Raw genomic sequence first — 16,304 nt, forward strand, 5'->3', positions numbered from 1 at the left:
GTTTTGCACATCGAGAGACTGACATTTTTTCCCATTCCTCCAGGCAAAACAGCTCGAGCTCAGTGAGGTTGGATGGAGAGCATTTGAACAGCAGTTTTCAGTTCTTCCCACAGATTCTCGATTGGATTCAGGTCTGGACTTTGACTTGGCCATTCTAACACCTGGATATGTTTATTTTTGAACCATTCCATTGTAGATTTTGCTTTATGTTTTGGATCATTGTCTTGTTGGAAGACAAATCTCCGTCCCAGTCTCAGGTCTTTTGCAGACTCCATCAGGTTTTCTTCCAGAATGGTCCTGTATTTGGCTCCATCCATCTTCCTATCAATTTTAACCATCTTCCCTGTCCCTGCTGAAGAAAAGCAGGCCCACACCATGATGCTGCCACCACCATGTTTGACAGTGGGAATGGTGTGTTCAGCTGTGTTGCTTTTACGCCAAACATAACGTTTTGCATTGTTGCCAAAAAGTTCAATTTTGGTTTCATCTGACCAGAGCACCTTCTTCCACATGTTTGGTGTGTCTCCCAGGTGGCTTGTGGCAAACTTTAAACAACACTTTTTATGGATATCTTTAAGAAATGGCTTTCTTCTTGCCACTCTTCCATAAAGGCCAGATTTGTGCAATATACGACTGATTGTTGTCCTATGGACAGAGTCTCCCACCTCAGCTGTAGATCTCTGCATTTCATCCAGAGTGATCATGGGCCTCTTGGCTGCATCTCTGATCAGTCTTCTCCTTGTATGAGCTGAAAGTTTAGAGGGACGGACAGGTCTTGGTAGATTTGCAGTGGTCTGATACTCCTTCCATTTCAATATTATCGCTTGCACAGTGCTCCTTGGGATGTTTAAAGCTTGGGAAATCTTTTTGTATCCAAATCCGGCTTTAAACTTCTTCACAACAGTATCTCGGACCTGCCTGGTGTGTTCCTTGTTCTTCATGATGCTCTCTGCGCTTTTGACGGACCTCTGAGACTATCACAGTGCAGGTGCATTTATACGGAGACTTGATTACACACAGGTGGATTGTATTTATCATCATTAGTCATTTAGGTCAACATTGGATCATTCAGAGATCCTCACTGAACTTCTGGAGAGAGTTTGCTGCACTGAAAGTAAAGGGGCTGAATAATTTTGCACGCCCAATTTTTCAGTTTTTGATTTGTTAAAAAAAGTTTCAAATATCCAATAAATGTCGTTCCACTTCATGATTGTGTCCCACTTGTTGTTGATTCTTCACAAAAAAATACAGTTTTATATCTTTATGTTTGAAGCCTGAAATGTGGCAAAAGGTCGCAAAGATCAAGGGGGCCGAATACTTTCGCAAGGCACTGTATGTATGTTCTTGTCTATGTTTTGATTCCTTTTTTGTATATAGAGCTGCAACCAAAATTTCCCCACAGGGAAAATAAAATCATTATCTTATCCCTACTCTACATTGTTACTATGGTAAATGTTCTCTCACACAGTAGGTATCGGTGAAGTACAAACTTTCTAATCCTATCTTATTTTATTTTAGGTTGTTGGCACTAGAGACACTGCTGAAGACCATACCTGACCAGCTCCGCTTCTCCTCTACTGGAGGACTGACTGTATGGCCTATCACGTCTCATCTACAGACATCCACCTCATCATCTTCCTCATCATTAGCATCATCGTCAGCAGCAGCTATAGAACGTCCCACTGCACCTGGAAGCTCAGCACAGGATATCAGCAAAGGTCAGAAGTTGAGGAACCCACTGATCTGTATATGAGTGGATAAGTGAAAACATCGATTTCGCCGTCTTACTTACACCAATCCAACCCTCAGATTTGTATGCAGACGTTGTATTTTCAAAACAAGGAGACCTTTGATCTTGCCTAACGTGTTGATTTGTCTTCCTCTCCAGCTGTGTGCCTGAACAGGCTCAGAAGAGAGGTGCTGCTCATGCTCGGCGCCTTCCCTGGTGGTGTGGAGGTGCCTAAGCTGTGTGCCTGCTACAAGCAGATGTACGGCAGGCAGCTGACCCTCAGAGAATATGGGCTGACAGGCCTCCAAGAGCTGTTTGCTGCCCTGGGGGACCAGGTGTGTGTGGAGAGACAGGACAAGATGAACTTGGTTCGGCTGAGCAGTCCTGGCGACCAGATGGAATACACACAGCCACAGCAGGGGCATGTACGGGAGAGGAGGAGGAGGAGGAGGAGGAGAGAGGAAGAAGAAAAAGAAAAAGAAGAGAAGGATGTAAACGAAAGCCTGTCAGGAGCTCTGCTCAGGAAGACAGGTGAGGCTTTCTGTTGTTATATTTAGTGTTGAATTGACTATAGGGCTGGGCGAATGTCTGCCTGTTTCGCTAAAATCCTTTAATTTAAAAAAAATTATGAACGTTTATGTCTGCTTTTTCTCATGTTGTCGTTTTGGTCTCGTCTTCGCTCCTTCTGTTCTGTGTGCACATTCCCATTTACAAGTGCATACAGTACCAGTCAAAAGTTTGGACAGACCTATTCATTTCAGGATTTTTCTTAATTTTTTACTATTTTCTACATTATGGAATAATAGTGAAGACCTCAAACTATGAAATAACACACATGGAATCATGTAGTAACCAAAAATGTATTTAATATTTCAGAATCTTCTAAGTAGCCACCCTTTGCCTTGATGACAGCTTTGCACACTCTTGGCATTCTCTCAACCAGCTTAATGAGGTAGTCACCTGGAATGCATTTCAATTAACAGGTTAACAGGTTTTTGTTAAGTTCATTTGTGGAATTTCTTTCATTTTTAATGCGTTTGAGCCATTCAGTTGTGTTGTGACAAGGTAGGGGTGGTATACAGAAGATAGCTTTATTTGGTAAAAGACAAAGTCCATATTATGGCAAAAACAGCTCAAATAAGCAAAGAGAAATGACAGTCCATCATTACTTTAAGACATGAAGGTCAGTCAATCTGGAAAATGCCAAGAACTCTGAACATTTTTGAAGTACATTCATCAAGCTCTATGATGGAACTGGCTCTCATGAGGACCGCCACAGGAAAGGAAGACCCCTGAGTTACCTCTGCTGTAGAGAATAAGTTCATTAGGGTTACCAGCTTCAGAAATTGCAGCCCAAATAAATGCTTCACAGAGTTCAAGTAACAGACACATCTCAACATCAACTGTTCAGAGGAGAGTGTGTGAATCAGACATTCATGGTCGAATTGCTGCAGAGAAACCACTACTAAAGGACATCAATAAGAAAAATACACTTGCTTGGGTCAAGAAACACGAGCAATTAAGCTGGTGGAAATCTGTCCTTTGGTATGATGAGTCCAAATTGAAATTTCTGGTTCCAACCGCCGTGTCTTTGTGAGACGCGGAGTAGGTGAACGGATGATCTCCGCATGTGTGTTTCCCACTGTGAAGCATGGAGGAGGAGGTGTTGGGGTGCTTTGCTGGTGACACTGTCTGTGATTTATTTAGAATTCAAGGCACACTTAACCAGCATGGCTACCACAGCATTGTGCAGCGATACACCATCCCATCTGGTTTGGGGTTTGTGGTACTATCATTTGTTTTTCAACAGGATAATGACCCAAAACACACCCCCAGCTGTGTAAGGGCAATTTTACCAAGAAGGAGAGTGATGGAGTGCTGCATCAGATGACCTGGCCTCCACAATCACCCAACCTCAACCCGATTTGAGATGGTTTGGGATGAGTTGGACCGCAGAGTAAAGGAACAGCAGCCAACAAGTGCTCAGCATATGTGGAAACTCCTTCAAGACTGTTGGAAAAGCATTCCAGGTGACTACCTCATGAAGCTGGTTGAGAGATTCCAAAAGCTGTCATCAAGGCAAAGGGTGGCTACTTTAAAGAATATAAAAATATATTTTGATTTGTTTAACAGATTTGTGGTTACTACATGATTCCATACGTGTCATCTAATAGTTTTGATGTCTTCACTATTATTCTACAATGTAGAAAATAGTTCAAATAAAAATGCATCAGCTTCTCATTGCGCACAGAGCAGACACTAAAAAGGGAGTATCAATGAACATTGATTCTAGAAGATGAATTCTCAGTTTGTCATTGCGGTACTAGGTCCCAGTAGCAGCATTTTAGCCAAATACTGTTAAACTATCTGTGTAGTCTGTTTTGTAAATGTGCAATAAGCATAAGACACAATTATATAAGGAATTGGCAACTTTGTTCTCTCTCATTCCTAGAAATAAGGTAGGCAACCTGATTTCAACATCTGAACATTGTGGACAGGCTAGCATGCTGTTCAAACAGTTGGAGATGGACAGAAGTGTTAAGTTCCATGTTTTAAGTATCCCTATATTTGTTATTACGGTGCTATCACTCTGTTATTAGTGCTCCTGCGCAGGATTCTCGTTGTTGATGAACCTGAGTGGAATGGTAACCGCGTATTGCTCTAATACGGTTGAGTAAGTGTTGTTAAACTGGAACCTTGTTGTTGTGTCATTATGAGTTAACAAGAAGAGTGTGTTCATAACAATTCAACTGATCTACCTTGTTAGCTAACAAAGAAAACCGTAGTCTGGCTTTTTTTATGGCTGTTTTGGAGCAGTGGCTTCTTCCTTGCTGAGCGGCCTTTCAGGTTACATCGATATAGGACTCGTTTTACTGTGGATATAGATACTTTTGTACCTGTTTCCTCCAGCATCTTCACAAGGTCCTTTGCTGTTGTTCTGGGATTGATTTGCACTTTTCGCATCAAAGTATGTTCATCTCTAGGAGACAGAACGCGTCTCCTTCCTGAGCGGTATGACGGCTGCATGGTCCCATACTTGCGTACTATTGTTTGTACTGATGAACGTGGTACCTTCAGGCATTTGGAAATTGCTCCCAAGGATGAACCAGACTTGTGGAGGTCTACAATTTTTTTCTCTGAGGTCTTGGCTGATTTCTTTTGATTTTCCCATGATGTCAAGCAAAGAAGCACTGAGTTTGAAGGTAGGCCTTGAAGTACATCCACAGGTACACCTTCAACTGACTCAAATGATGTCAATTAGCCTATCGGAAGCTTCTAAAGCCATGACATCATTTTCTGGAATTTTCCAAGCTGTTTAAAGGCACAGTCAACTTAGTGTATGTAAACTTCTGACCCACTGGAATTGTGATACAGTGAATTCTAAGGGAAATAGTCTGTCTGGAAACAATTGTTGGAAAAATGACTTGTGTCATGCACAAAGTAGATGTCCTAACCGACTTGCCAAAACTATAGTTTGTTAACAAGAAATTTGTGGAGTGGTTAAAAAACAAGTTTTAATGACTCATCGTAAGTGTATGTAAACTTCAGACCTCAACTGTTCGGTTTGTACTACTTATTACCATCCCTGTCTTAAACTGTCATGAGTGGCATGTTAATGACAACAGATGTATCTCAATGCATTCTTAGTCTAAATTACTATAAATTCCGCAGTGTGCAGACCTCCACAATCAACCTGATCCACACAAATGAACAATTACGGGCACTAGGGCTGGGCGATATGGCGATATATATCGTGTGACGATAGAACGTCTTGTTTCATATTTTGCTCTATCGTTTATTTACTTGTTTCGCAAATCACACTCTTTACGGCAATGTTTTTTGTCAATTGGACGTGCTTTGCGCGGAAAGAAATTTGCAACACAAACAAACATGGAGGAGAGTAAATGTGACACAGAGCTCGGAGACACAGAGCTCGTACCTAAAAGAGGGGCTACTTCGGTAGCATGGACGTGGTTTGGGTATGAAAAGTCTGACATGGACCAGAAAACTTTCCTCTGCAAAATATGCCGCAGACCGGTCCCAACAACATGCTCAAACACCACTAACCTCTTATCACCTACGCAAGAATCATGTGAAACAGTATGGAGAGAGTCTATGGATGAGACCCAAGAAAGTACAGTCGAGTGCCCAAAACAAACCCCCGGCTCGGACGTTGCAAGAGGCTTTTGCCCGCGGCACACCATATGGCAAAGATGGAGGGCGATAACAGCTGCCATTACAACTTACATCTGCAAAGACATGGCTCCAATTTACACGGTCGAGAAACAGGGGTTTTGTGAGTTGGTGCTAACACTTGACCCAAGGTACCAATTGCAAATTGTTATGTGACATGTATTAATGCCAAAATAACATGCAAAACAGGCAAGCCCACCCCCCCATGTTATTTAGTTACATGTTTAACTGAAAATTTGGTTCTAAATAAAAGGAGAAATAATCAATATGAGTAAGTACCTTTTTAATTTGTTGCGTATAATTCAAAATGTAATAAGAAACAGGTGGTAATTTTATATAAATGTGCTATATCGTGATTTGTATCGTTATTGGCATATGAAATTACCTACATCGGGATATGAGATTATGGCCATATCGCCCAGCCCTAACGGGCATGGTTGACCCCCCCCCATTCCCTTTCGGCACTGTCTTCATGTTCTTCTTCAGATAGTATTTCAGTTTGTCCTTCCAATGGCACATGTTCAAAGTGGATGGCCCTTGATAATGTCTCTCACCGCCATTGTCCATTATGTCTTGTCCATTTTCCTACCGGTACACCAGCAACATGAGAGAAGTTTGGTCAGAATCACTCTCCATGCTCACTCCACGTGGACTCATGTCGCACTCCTTAGAGAAAAGGCATGAGCGAAAAGGCAGTTGAGAGTTTCAACTGGATGCTGTGTAAAGGCTGCTGGCTCGGACTCGGGTCTCACGGTAGAAGGGGTGCAGGACCAAACTTAACGCCTTTGTCGCCGTGCTTCAGCCGGTTAGGGGGGATTGACGTTCACACTGTTGGTCAAATTATCCCTTCCATGGATCTAGACACCATCTGTGGTCACCTTTGCCATAACCTTCGAGAGAGGATAGACCAGAACAACAGTTTAGGGCATTTCTGATTCAGGAAATCCAGACAAATTATTTACTGTATGTCAAATTAGAATGAAGTAAAACCACAAATTCAAATTCCTATCTCCATCCATGGCTAATTTAAGAAAGGGACAATTTTAATTTACATTTTGTCTATCAATGACGTATGCTCCTAATGGGATTTGATAGGAGTGACGCCAAATCCAAGCTGGCTTCCCTTGACACTTTTTTTTTGTTGGTGCACCAGCTGCTACTGGATGAGGCTGAATGATAGAACAGCTATTTCCATGTTATGGGATGCATTTTCTCCATTGTTTTTGATGGTAGGCGACTCTGGTAGGTCTACATTATCATCATCCACAGTAGCCTACTTGACCACTGTCTGAAACTGTAACTTAAAGTGGGTACAGCCTCAGTGTACACAGGAAACACATGCTGGAAGTTGCACAGAATTTTCACAATGTTCAAGTTTGCTCTCAGCAGACCTGCAATTTGCTCAGTGCTGTTGAATCTTTTTAACCGTATGAACCCTACACATTTATAGTGGGAGCTGCTTTATAGTGGGAGCTGCTTGGTTTCTGCAAGCATGGTCACATGACTTCCCTGGTAACAGCTCAGATGGGGTCAGCTGTAGCAGACCAGGAAACCGAAACTCAAGGCCTTGGATCAATCCCTCCCCCCCTCCTCCCAATCTCTCTCTTCACTCACGTCATCCCTCACTCCTGTTTTTCTGTTCTGTTTTCCTCTTATTGTTTAGTCACCATCATCTCTAATCCCAATATACATCATTAATGTTATTACTACACAGATAAGATACTGGTGCAATGTGTTTTACTGTATTGTCTCCTGTTGCTACAGTTTAACATCTGCCTAGGGACTGAATATTAATCGGCTTGATAGCAAATCTGGTGCAACACTCAAGTTATGTATGCCAACATGGTCCCTGACAATTTAAAAAGACACTGAAAAAGAGGCAAAACAAAGTATTGAAAATAACATTTGGAACTAGTCCAGATGATTTTACCACCCACAGAGGGTTGCTACACTACAGTCTGGTGGCTGGTTTCTGTCTCTCCTTCCTGGAATAGGAGAGTCAGACACTAATGACTCTGTTCTCAGCTGATCACTGTTTACTTTCTGTTTCCTTTCTCCTGTGAGCTGCTATGATTGGTGGATTGTCAGATGGGAAGGGGAGGTTTAAAGGATGAGAGAAAGGTGCAGGGAACCATTTTGATTCAAGCACAACAAAGTTCAGACTGAAGTATATTATATCTACCTATCGACAATCAAAACAACCATTTGGTAAGGTGACATTTTCCTTTATAGGTTTGACTTGTCAATGAGGATAGCTGTTGTTAAAGGGATACTTCCCCAGAGTCAGATGAACTTTTGTCTGTGTGTCCAGTATGAAGGGAGTTAGAGGTAATTTTGTGATCCAATGCTAACTTGTACGGTTTAATTTAATATTCTGTGATCGGAGTATTTTAACAAAAATATCAGAGACAACATTTTTTAGCTTTAAGGTTACCATGGTAGCCCGGCCACTCAGTCATCACATATGCCTGTGAGAATGTCACTAGTATAGGCTAGCAGTGGGAGCAAACTCAAACATTGAAAAGCAACCTAGCTTTTGAACAAAACCATTTTAATAGCCAAGAAACACGAGGACAAAGTCTCACTTTAGTAGACTTTCGAGTAAATTAGACCAACTTTTATGCCTCTGCCCATTGTTTCTAAAAACAAATCTTTCAGCACAGGCAGTGTTGCTGTGCGAGGTGGGATAGCTATAATGTTAGGATTCAGATTTCTTTGTGCATTTGCAAATATGAAAATAGATACTGCAGCATTTATTTAGTTATAGATCACAACTCGCACTTGTGCCCATACTTAACTATTTTTATTAAATGCTTACACTATAGAGCCCGGCGTGTTACCACACACCAACTTGACTGGTGAATTAGACATTCTTACCCGCCAAGGCCAAATCTACCCATGTTTGGCAGGTGGCGGGTGTTAATTTTAGGCCCTGTATATACATAGACTTCTAGTTATTACGAAAACGCTAGCTAGCAACTTCCTTTAAACTGCTCACTTAGACAAACAAATGGTATGAGTTCATCTGACATTGTGATAGTAGATAAAGTGCCAAAATGCCGATGTTTCCCTACCTCTCTATGCTTATCACGTTTGTAAATGTTTTACAAGTTAAATGTTTTGGCTGATTATTAATAACTAGGAGTAAGTTTAAAGCTGGACTGCTTTTAGTCTAGCTAGTTGACGTACCAATTGAATGGGATATTCTGGGTTCTTGTTTGGACCTTTTAAACTCAGGTACTGTGTGTGTAGATGACAGTTTGAAAATGTCTGAGTCATGAGATTGCTTCACTTTTACCCATGGTCTTATGTTATTTATTACCTGCTATTACACTGCAAACTCCACCCAGACTGACTCATACAAGCATTATCTCAAATGTTCCTTGTGTTTGCATCGAAAATGACCTTTATGTGCGTGTGTTTGTTTGTGTGTTTGTGTGTGTGTGTGTGTGTGTGTGTGCATTAGTGATGTCGGAGGCTGAGAAGGCCCAGAGGAACATCCTGTCCCTGGTGGAGCAGCACCCAGAGGGGATACCCCTGAAGAAGCTGACGGTGGCCTACAGCCAGATGTACCACTGCAACCTCACCCTGTCCTCCCTGGGCTTCAGCTCTACATCTAGCCTGGTGGCCTCTCTGGAAGGGGAGCTCTATGTGGACAAGGACCTGGTCTTCCACAGGAGCCATAGAGGAGTCGCCGCAGCTCCAGCACAGGCAGGGGGAGACCAGGTTGACATATCCCGCAGGCCTCGGTCTGGGAAGGATCCACCATCGAGGACCCTCTCCCCCAGAGCTGTACCACTGAAAACCCATCCTCAGTCTACTACCCCGATCAGCTTTGGTTCTGGGTCTGATCCCCTACAACCGGCCCCAGGCTCTCGCTATGGGCCTCCCCCAAGCTCTGGATCCTCCCTTGGGGCTACCTGTCCTTCTATTCCCCCCTCTGCTGTCCCCCGCTCCTCCCCTCTCCTTTCTTTCTCCAGCACAGTGAAAGAGAATGAAGAGGTGACTCGGGAAGAGCTACTAGACAGAGTTAAAGAAGTATGTTCTTTTTAAAATCTGTTTTATTATAGAATCTTTCTAGGCTGTTGCTGGAAAGGGAATATTCTTATTAGAATTGCCTGGTATAAATAAGGGTTAAAAATATACTGTTCTTAAATCTGTCTTTTAGTTCCTATGAATGTTGCTTTTTGTATTGTAAAGTGGTTGGTGTATTGTTTTGAGTGCACGTTTAAATAAAGCTTGATTGGATGTGCTGTAGGTGATAAAGGTGTACCCCCCTGCCGCCACAACTATCGCCCAACTACAGAACGGCTACTTGCTGCGCTTTGGGAAGCAACTTCCTCTCCTGCAGTACAGGTCTCTGTATGACAACCATGAGAAACAACCTGCAGCAGCCTGCGCACTTGTAGTCCCGGGAAAGACAGGAGCAGAGAAACCAGCAGGTAGAGAGACCATCATAACTCATAATGTTAAGAAGTTGTAACTAAACAGCTGCCATGCTGGCTGGTTTAACATTAACTGTATGTGTTGAAATTACCTGTTAACTCTGATTTGACCCATGAACTCTCACTCACTCACCCACTCTCACACACACACAGCCACTTCAAAGAAGACAGAGCGTGAGGGACAATCTGCTCCTTCCACACCACTGAACAACGGATACGTGCAGGACCAGGTGCGCTTTAAAACAAGGTCCCCCCTGCTACAAACAACATCACCAGTTCCATCCTCGTCCCCGTTACTCTCCCAGCCCCCCATCACTCCCCAAATCCCCCAGCCTGGTACCTCCGCATCGGACTCCGACTTCCCAGCACTGAAAGCGGAGCTGAGGCTGACCAAAGCCCAAGAGCGGAGGCAGCTAGCTGTGGGACAGAGGGAAGGAAACTCCCCTGTCTTCAGAGAGGCCTACAATGCCCAGCTCAGGGAAGTGCATGGGGCTAACGTGCGAGCTGTGGAGGCGCAGGCTGAAGAGGAGGAGGAAGAGGATGGGATGAGGAGGAAGAGGAAGAAGGCTCTGGATCCTGAGGCGGTGAATAGTCTGGTGGAGGACGTCATACGAGACATCGCAGCCGAGGGAGAACTTGTCACCAGAGAGAAGGTGACAATCTTTCCAAGCTCCCCTTATTTACCTGTAATTATAACACACACAAAACAGTACAACTTATTTTCAAGTGGCACCATCTGGTGGACACTTTGGGATCTTCTGCTGTCACTCCAGCCTCTTTCTCTGCTTCTCAACCTAGGTCCCAGAGGGCCATTTTCCAGCTTGACTTTTGTTGTGTTCCTGGGATGGTTTTAACCTCTTCCTCCCTGTTCTGTCCTGTGCCCAGGTGATCTCCAGGGTGTGCATGCTGATGCAGGTCCGCACTCTGGAGGCAGGCAGGATAGACCTCCGCTGGCAGATACCAGCTCTGAAGGACCTGCAACGCAACCTTCGAGAGATCAACATGTTCATAGAGGTCAGGATACTCATACACACACATACAGTTGTGGCAAAATGTTTTGAGTGACACAAATATTAATTTCCACAAAGTTTGCTGCTTCAGTGTCTTTAGATATTTTTGTCAGATGTTACTATGGAAGTATATTTACAAGCATTTCAAAAGTGTCAAAGGCTTTTATTGACAATTACATGAAGTTGATGCAAAGAGTCAATATTTGCAGTGTTGACCCTTCTTTTTCAAGACCTCTGCAATCCGCACTGGCATGCTGTCAATTAACTTCTGGGCCACATCCTGACTGATGGCAGCCCATTCTTGCATAATCAATGCTTGGAGTTTGTCAGAATTTGTGGGTTTTTGTTTGTCCACCTGCCTCTTGAGGATTGACCACAAGTTCTCAATAGGATTAAGGTCTGGGAGTTTCCTGGCCATGGACCTAAAATATTGATGTTTTGTTCCCCGAAACACTTAGTTATCACTTTTACCTTATGGCAAGGTGCTTCATCATGCTGGAAAAGGCATTGTTCATCATCAAACTGTTTGTGGATGATAGAGAGAAGTTGCTATCAGAGGATGTGTTGGTACCATTCTTTGTTCATGGCTGTGTTCTTAGGCAAAATTGTGAGTGAGCCCACTCCCTTGGCTGAGAAGCAACCCCACATATGAATGGTCTCAGGATGCTTTACTTTTGACATGACACAGGACTGATGGTATCGCTCACCTTGTCTTCTCCAGACAAGCTTTTTTCCGGATGCCCCAAATAATCGGAAAGGGGATTCATCAGAGAAAATGACTTTACCCCAGTCCTCAGCAGTCCAATCCCTGTACCCTTTGCAGAATATCAGTCTGTCCTTGATGTTTTTCCTGGAGAGAAGTGGCTTCTTTGCTGCCCTTCTTGACACCAGGCCATCCTCCAAAAGTCTTCATGCAGATGCACTCACACCTGCCTGCTGCCATTCCTGAGCAAGCTCTGTTCTGCTGGTGCCCCGATCCCGCAGCTGAATCAACTTTAGGAGACGGTCCTAGCGCTTGCTGGACTTTCTCGGGCGCCCTGAAGCCTTCTTCACAACAATTGAACCGCTCTCCTTGAAGTTCTTGATGTTCCAATAAATGGTTGATTTAGGTGCAATCTTACTGGCAGCAATATCCTTGCCTGTGAAGCCCTTTTCGTGGAGAAGCAATGATGACGGCACATTTTTCCTTGCAGGTAACCAAGGAAGAACAATGATTCCATGCACCACCCTCCTTTTGAAGCATCCAGTCTGTTATTCGAACTCAATCAGCATGACAGAGTGATCTCCAGCCTTGTCCTCATCAACACTCACATCTGTGTAAACGAGAGAATCACTGACATGATGTCAGCTGGTCCTTTTATGGCAGGGCTGAAATGCAGTGGAAATGTTTTTTGGGGATTCAGATAATTTGCATGGCAAAGAGGGACTTTGCAATTCATCTGATCACTCTTCATAACATTCTGGAGTATATGCAAATTGCCATCATACAAACTGAGGCAGCAGACTTTGAAAATTTATATTTGTGTCTCAAAACTTTTGGCCACGACTGTACACGCACATATATATGCCAGAAGCACCTGCAACGCACTGTCAAATCAACATGTTCAGTTTGCACACATACGCACGTCCATTAATACAGTTTTTAAACTGAATAATCTGATCATTAACTGGCGTGTATCCATATCTCTCTCAGTCTGCAGAGGCTGTGACTGCGATGTGTACCCTGTATGAGTTGGGTCAGAACCTGGCTGGTCTGAAGAACAAAAAGCGTTTTGAGGAGCTGAACCTGGGGCCGCTGTGTAAACTGCCTCTCATCCATCGCATGTTCAAGATAGACAGCAACACCAAGGATGAGGACATTCACCAGATAGAGACTGTGGACATACTGAGGGTGAGAGAGACATTGAACACATAGATACTGTGGACATACATATATACATATATATATATATATTGAAATATCGTTTTCCTGTCTCCTGCTTCCAGAGTCTGCGTGTGTTCAGGAGGAAACAGAATAAGCCCAAGGTGGACCTGGCTGAGTTTATGAAGCACCTGTCTGACCAGTATAGCTGTGACTCTCCCTATGAACTGGGCATTCGTATACACAGCGTGGGCCTGCCCATAGCCGTAAGTTTTGAGCTTCGCTGAGGTGTCAGTTCCAAGTGTTGGAATATGGTCAGAGGTTATGAATCTGTATGAATCTCTTATTTGAAGTAACGTACATAACATAATTATTATTGTTATTATTATATCTCATTCATGTCTCCCCCCTCTCCTCCCCCAGACCTTACAGAAGGCGGTGAGCTCAGAGCATGTGTGTATGGAGCGTGCCCGGGAGGCCATCCAGAGGGAGTTGGAGGAGGAGGTGGGGGAGAGGATGAGGAAGATGAAGAGGGTCGTGATGGAGGGAGCACAGGGTCCCGTCCTCTTCTCCTCTGTCGGTAGTGCCGAGCTGAGGAAGAAATACGTTACCATGACTGCAGCCGATGCCGTGCTCGAGGTCTTCACCAACGCATCCGGGGTCTTCAACCCCAAGATGACCAAGGTGAATGGTTGCTTAATTAAATGATTAACATAAGACAGCAATACAAAACTTATGGATGGTTGGTTGGATGGTCTTTGGTTGGGTCATTGGTTTAATCGGGTGGGTTAGAGCTGCGCGGGAAGCAAAGCCTGCAAGCCCTGTAGATGACCATGGCTCTGGGGTTCACTATTTTAACCACTCACTTTTAACTAACGTTTGCTGTGGCTGCTGTGCTTGTATGATGTTTTGTGCAGAATGCAGCCTTGGTGCACCATGGCTTGGTCTCCCTGTTGTGATCCTGTACACAGTAGGAGTAAGTAAACCCTGTGATGTTGGTGCAGGGTTTTGTGCCATCATTTGCATGAATGCCTCAGAAGCGTTGTGGTCAAATTCGGTCCAGTTTCTTGTGCCACTCATTTCTTGTGATGTTGGAGGAGTTTTGTGCATACAGTCTCTGAAATGCCTCATAGGCTTTGTGTTCAGCTTTGGTCCAGTCTCTTTTACTGTCATCCACTGGTCTTTTCATTGCTTGAGCAACAGAGAATTTTTCACATTCCTCTTAAACTTGCATTTTGGCAGCTGATGCAGCCAGCTCAGCTTCCTTTTCAAAGAATTCCCTTTTTTGGCTTTAGTTGGGTTTCTTCCATGTTTATTTTCCAAAACTGCAGCTTTAGCTTTCAAAGCAGCGTGCTCATTCTAGCACTGGATGCACGTGACCTTGTTCTGGATGCACGTGACCTTGTTCTGGATGCACGTGACCTTGTTCTGGATGCACGTGACCTTGTTCTGGATGCACGTGACCTTGTTCTGGATGCACGTGACCTTGTTCTGGATGCACGTGACCTTGTTCTGGATGCACGTGACCTTGTTCTGGATGCACGTGACCTTGTTCTGGATGCACGTGACTTTTTTTTGATACAGCAGATACTGTCGTGTGGATCAATGGCCCGTCGCGATTCTGAGTCATTTTTAGACTTGGATGCACTTTCTGATCCAACAGAGATAATGTCATCTGGACCAATTACGCTTTGTAGGTGGGAATCGCCAATCGGCATGATCAGACTCTCCTCTTCAGGCAACATTTTCATAATTTTCGCCACCATCCATCAATGCTTGAATAGCATTATTTTTCTTAATTAACGTTCTGAGCTTCGGGCGCCAATCAACTTGGACGACTTAAATATCAACAGTGAATTTCCAATAATGCCTAATGAACCCATTCAAAGTTGAAGAGCTTGCGACATTTGTTTCCAAAACAGACGTGTCAAACATATCCAAACCAACAATCACAAAAGACCGGCTTAGCTTACACATTATACCGGTACTGTACTCACTGTCCTAAAAAAATTATATTGTCTCATCGCTGCAACTCACCAACGGGCCCGGGAGAGGCGAAGGGCGAGTTGTGCATCCTCTGAAACATGACCCGCCAAAACGTGCTTCTTAACACCCGCCTGCTTAACCCAGAAGCCAGCTGCACCAACGTGTCGGAGGAAACACCGTTCAACTGACGACCAAAGTCAGCCTACAGGCGCCCTGCCCAACACATGGAGTCGCTAGAGCGCAATGAGCCAAGTAAAGCCCCCCCCCCCCGGCCAAACCCTCCTCTAACCCGGATGACACTGGGCAAAATTGTGCACCACCCTATGGGACTCCCAGTCACGGCCGGTAATGACATCCTGGGATCGAACCACAGGCTGAAGTGACGCCGCAACACTGTGTTGCAGTGCCTTAGACCGCTGTGCCACTTGGGAGGCAACTCATGGTCTTTTTCGTTGGCAGTGCTGTTTCGATCCAAGCGGCGTGATAAATCTATATGAAGTGTAGAACTCCATTAAAACCTCTCTGGGATTGGGGGCAGTATTTTCACATCCGGATGAAAAGCATGCCCAAAGTAAACTGCCTTCTACTCAGGCCCAGAAGCTAGGATATGCATATTATTTGTAGATTTGGATAGAAAACACACTAAAGTTTCTAAAACTGTTTGAATAATGTCTGTGAGTATAACAGAACTGATTTAGCAGGCGAAACCCCGAGCACAATCCATCCAGGGAATTTTTTTTTTTTAGATCAATCTGTTTTCTATTAGATTTCTGTCAAGCCCGTTTTTAATAGAAATATGCTTGCAGTTCCTATGGCTTCCACTAGATCTTTAGAAATTGGTTGATGTTTTTCCTTTGAGTAATGAAGAAGTAGACCTTTCCTTTCGGAGTGTAGAGCCAAGTGGACTCTTCTGTTTTGGTCGAGCGATCTGAAGCTCGCTCCACATGGATTTTATCTGCTATTGAACACAGTTTATCCCGTCTTAAATTGTATCGATTATTTACGTTTTAAAATACCTAAAGTTGGATTAGGAAAGTTGTTTTGAAATGTTTGGACCAAGATTACAGGTAATTTATTAG

General features: G+C 43.8%; 1 protein-coding gene across 11 annotated transcripts in view; it reads left to right on the forward strand.

The window, feature by feature from the left end:
- The window catches only part of wu:fj29h11 (uncharacterized), a 55,501-nt gene that overhangs the window by 3,317 nt on the left and 35,880 nt on the right, over window positions 1-16,304 (forward strand). For 6 of the 11 annotated variants that reach the window (XM_090212203.1, XM_090212206.1, XM_090212204.1 and 3 more), the window contains 9 exons: window positions 1,519-1,718; window positions 1,889-2,260; window positions 9,390-9,961; window positions 10,182-10,365; window positions 10,522-11,021; window positions 11,254-11,382; window positions 13,072-13,269; window positions 13,365-13,505; window positions 13,663-13,923. In XM_090212203.1, coding sequence (XP_090068329.1) covers window positions 1,519-1,718; window positions 1,889-2,260; window positions 9,390-9,961; window positions 10,182-10,365; window positions 10,522-11,021; window positions 11,254-11,382; window positions 13,072-13,269; window positions 13,365-13,505; window positions 13,663-13,923 — 2,557 coding nt within the window. Of the gene's footprint in view, window positions 1-1,518; window positions 1,719-1,888; window positions 2,261-7,265; window positions 8,132-9,389; window positions 9,962-10,181; window positions 10,366-10,521; window positions 11,022-11,253; window positions 11,383-13,071; window positions 13,270-13,364; window positions 13,506-13,662; window positions 13,924-16,304 lie in introns of those variants that run through there. The other 5 variants (XM_090212210.1, XM_090212211.1, XM_090212212.1 and 2 more) reach the window with 3 other exon arrangements.

This window comes from Oncorhynchus mykiss, chromosome 20, assembly GCF_057628025.1.
Source record: "Oncorhynchus mykiss isolate SJ-2025 chromosome 20, ASM5762802v1, whole genome shotgun sequence".
Lineage (NCBI taxonomy): Eukaryota > Metazoa > Chordata > Actinopteri > Salmoniformes > Salmonidae > Oncorhynchus > Oncorhynchus mykiss.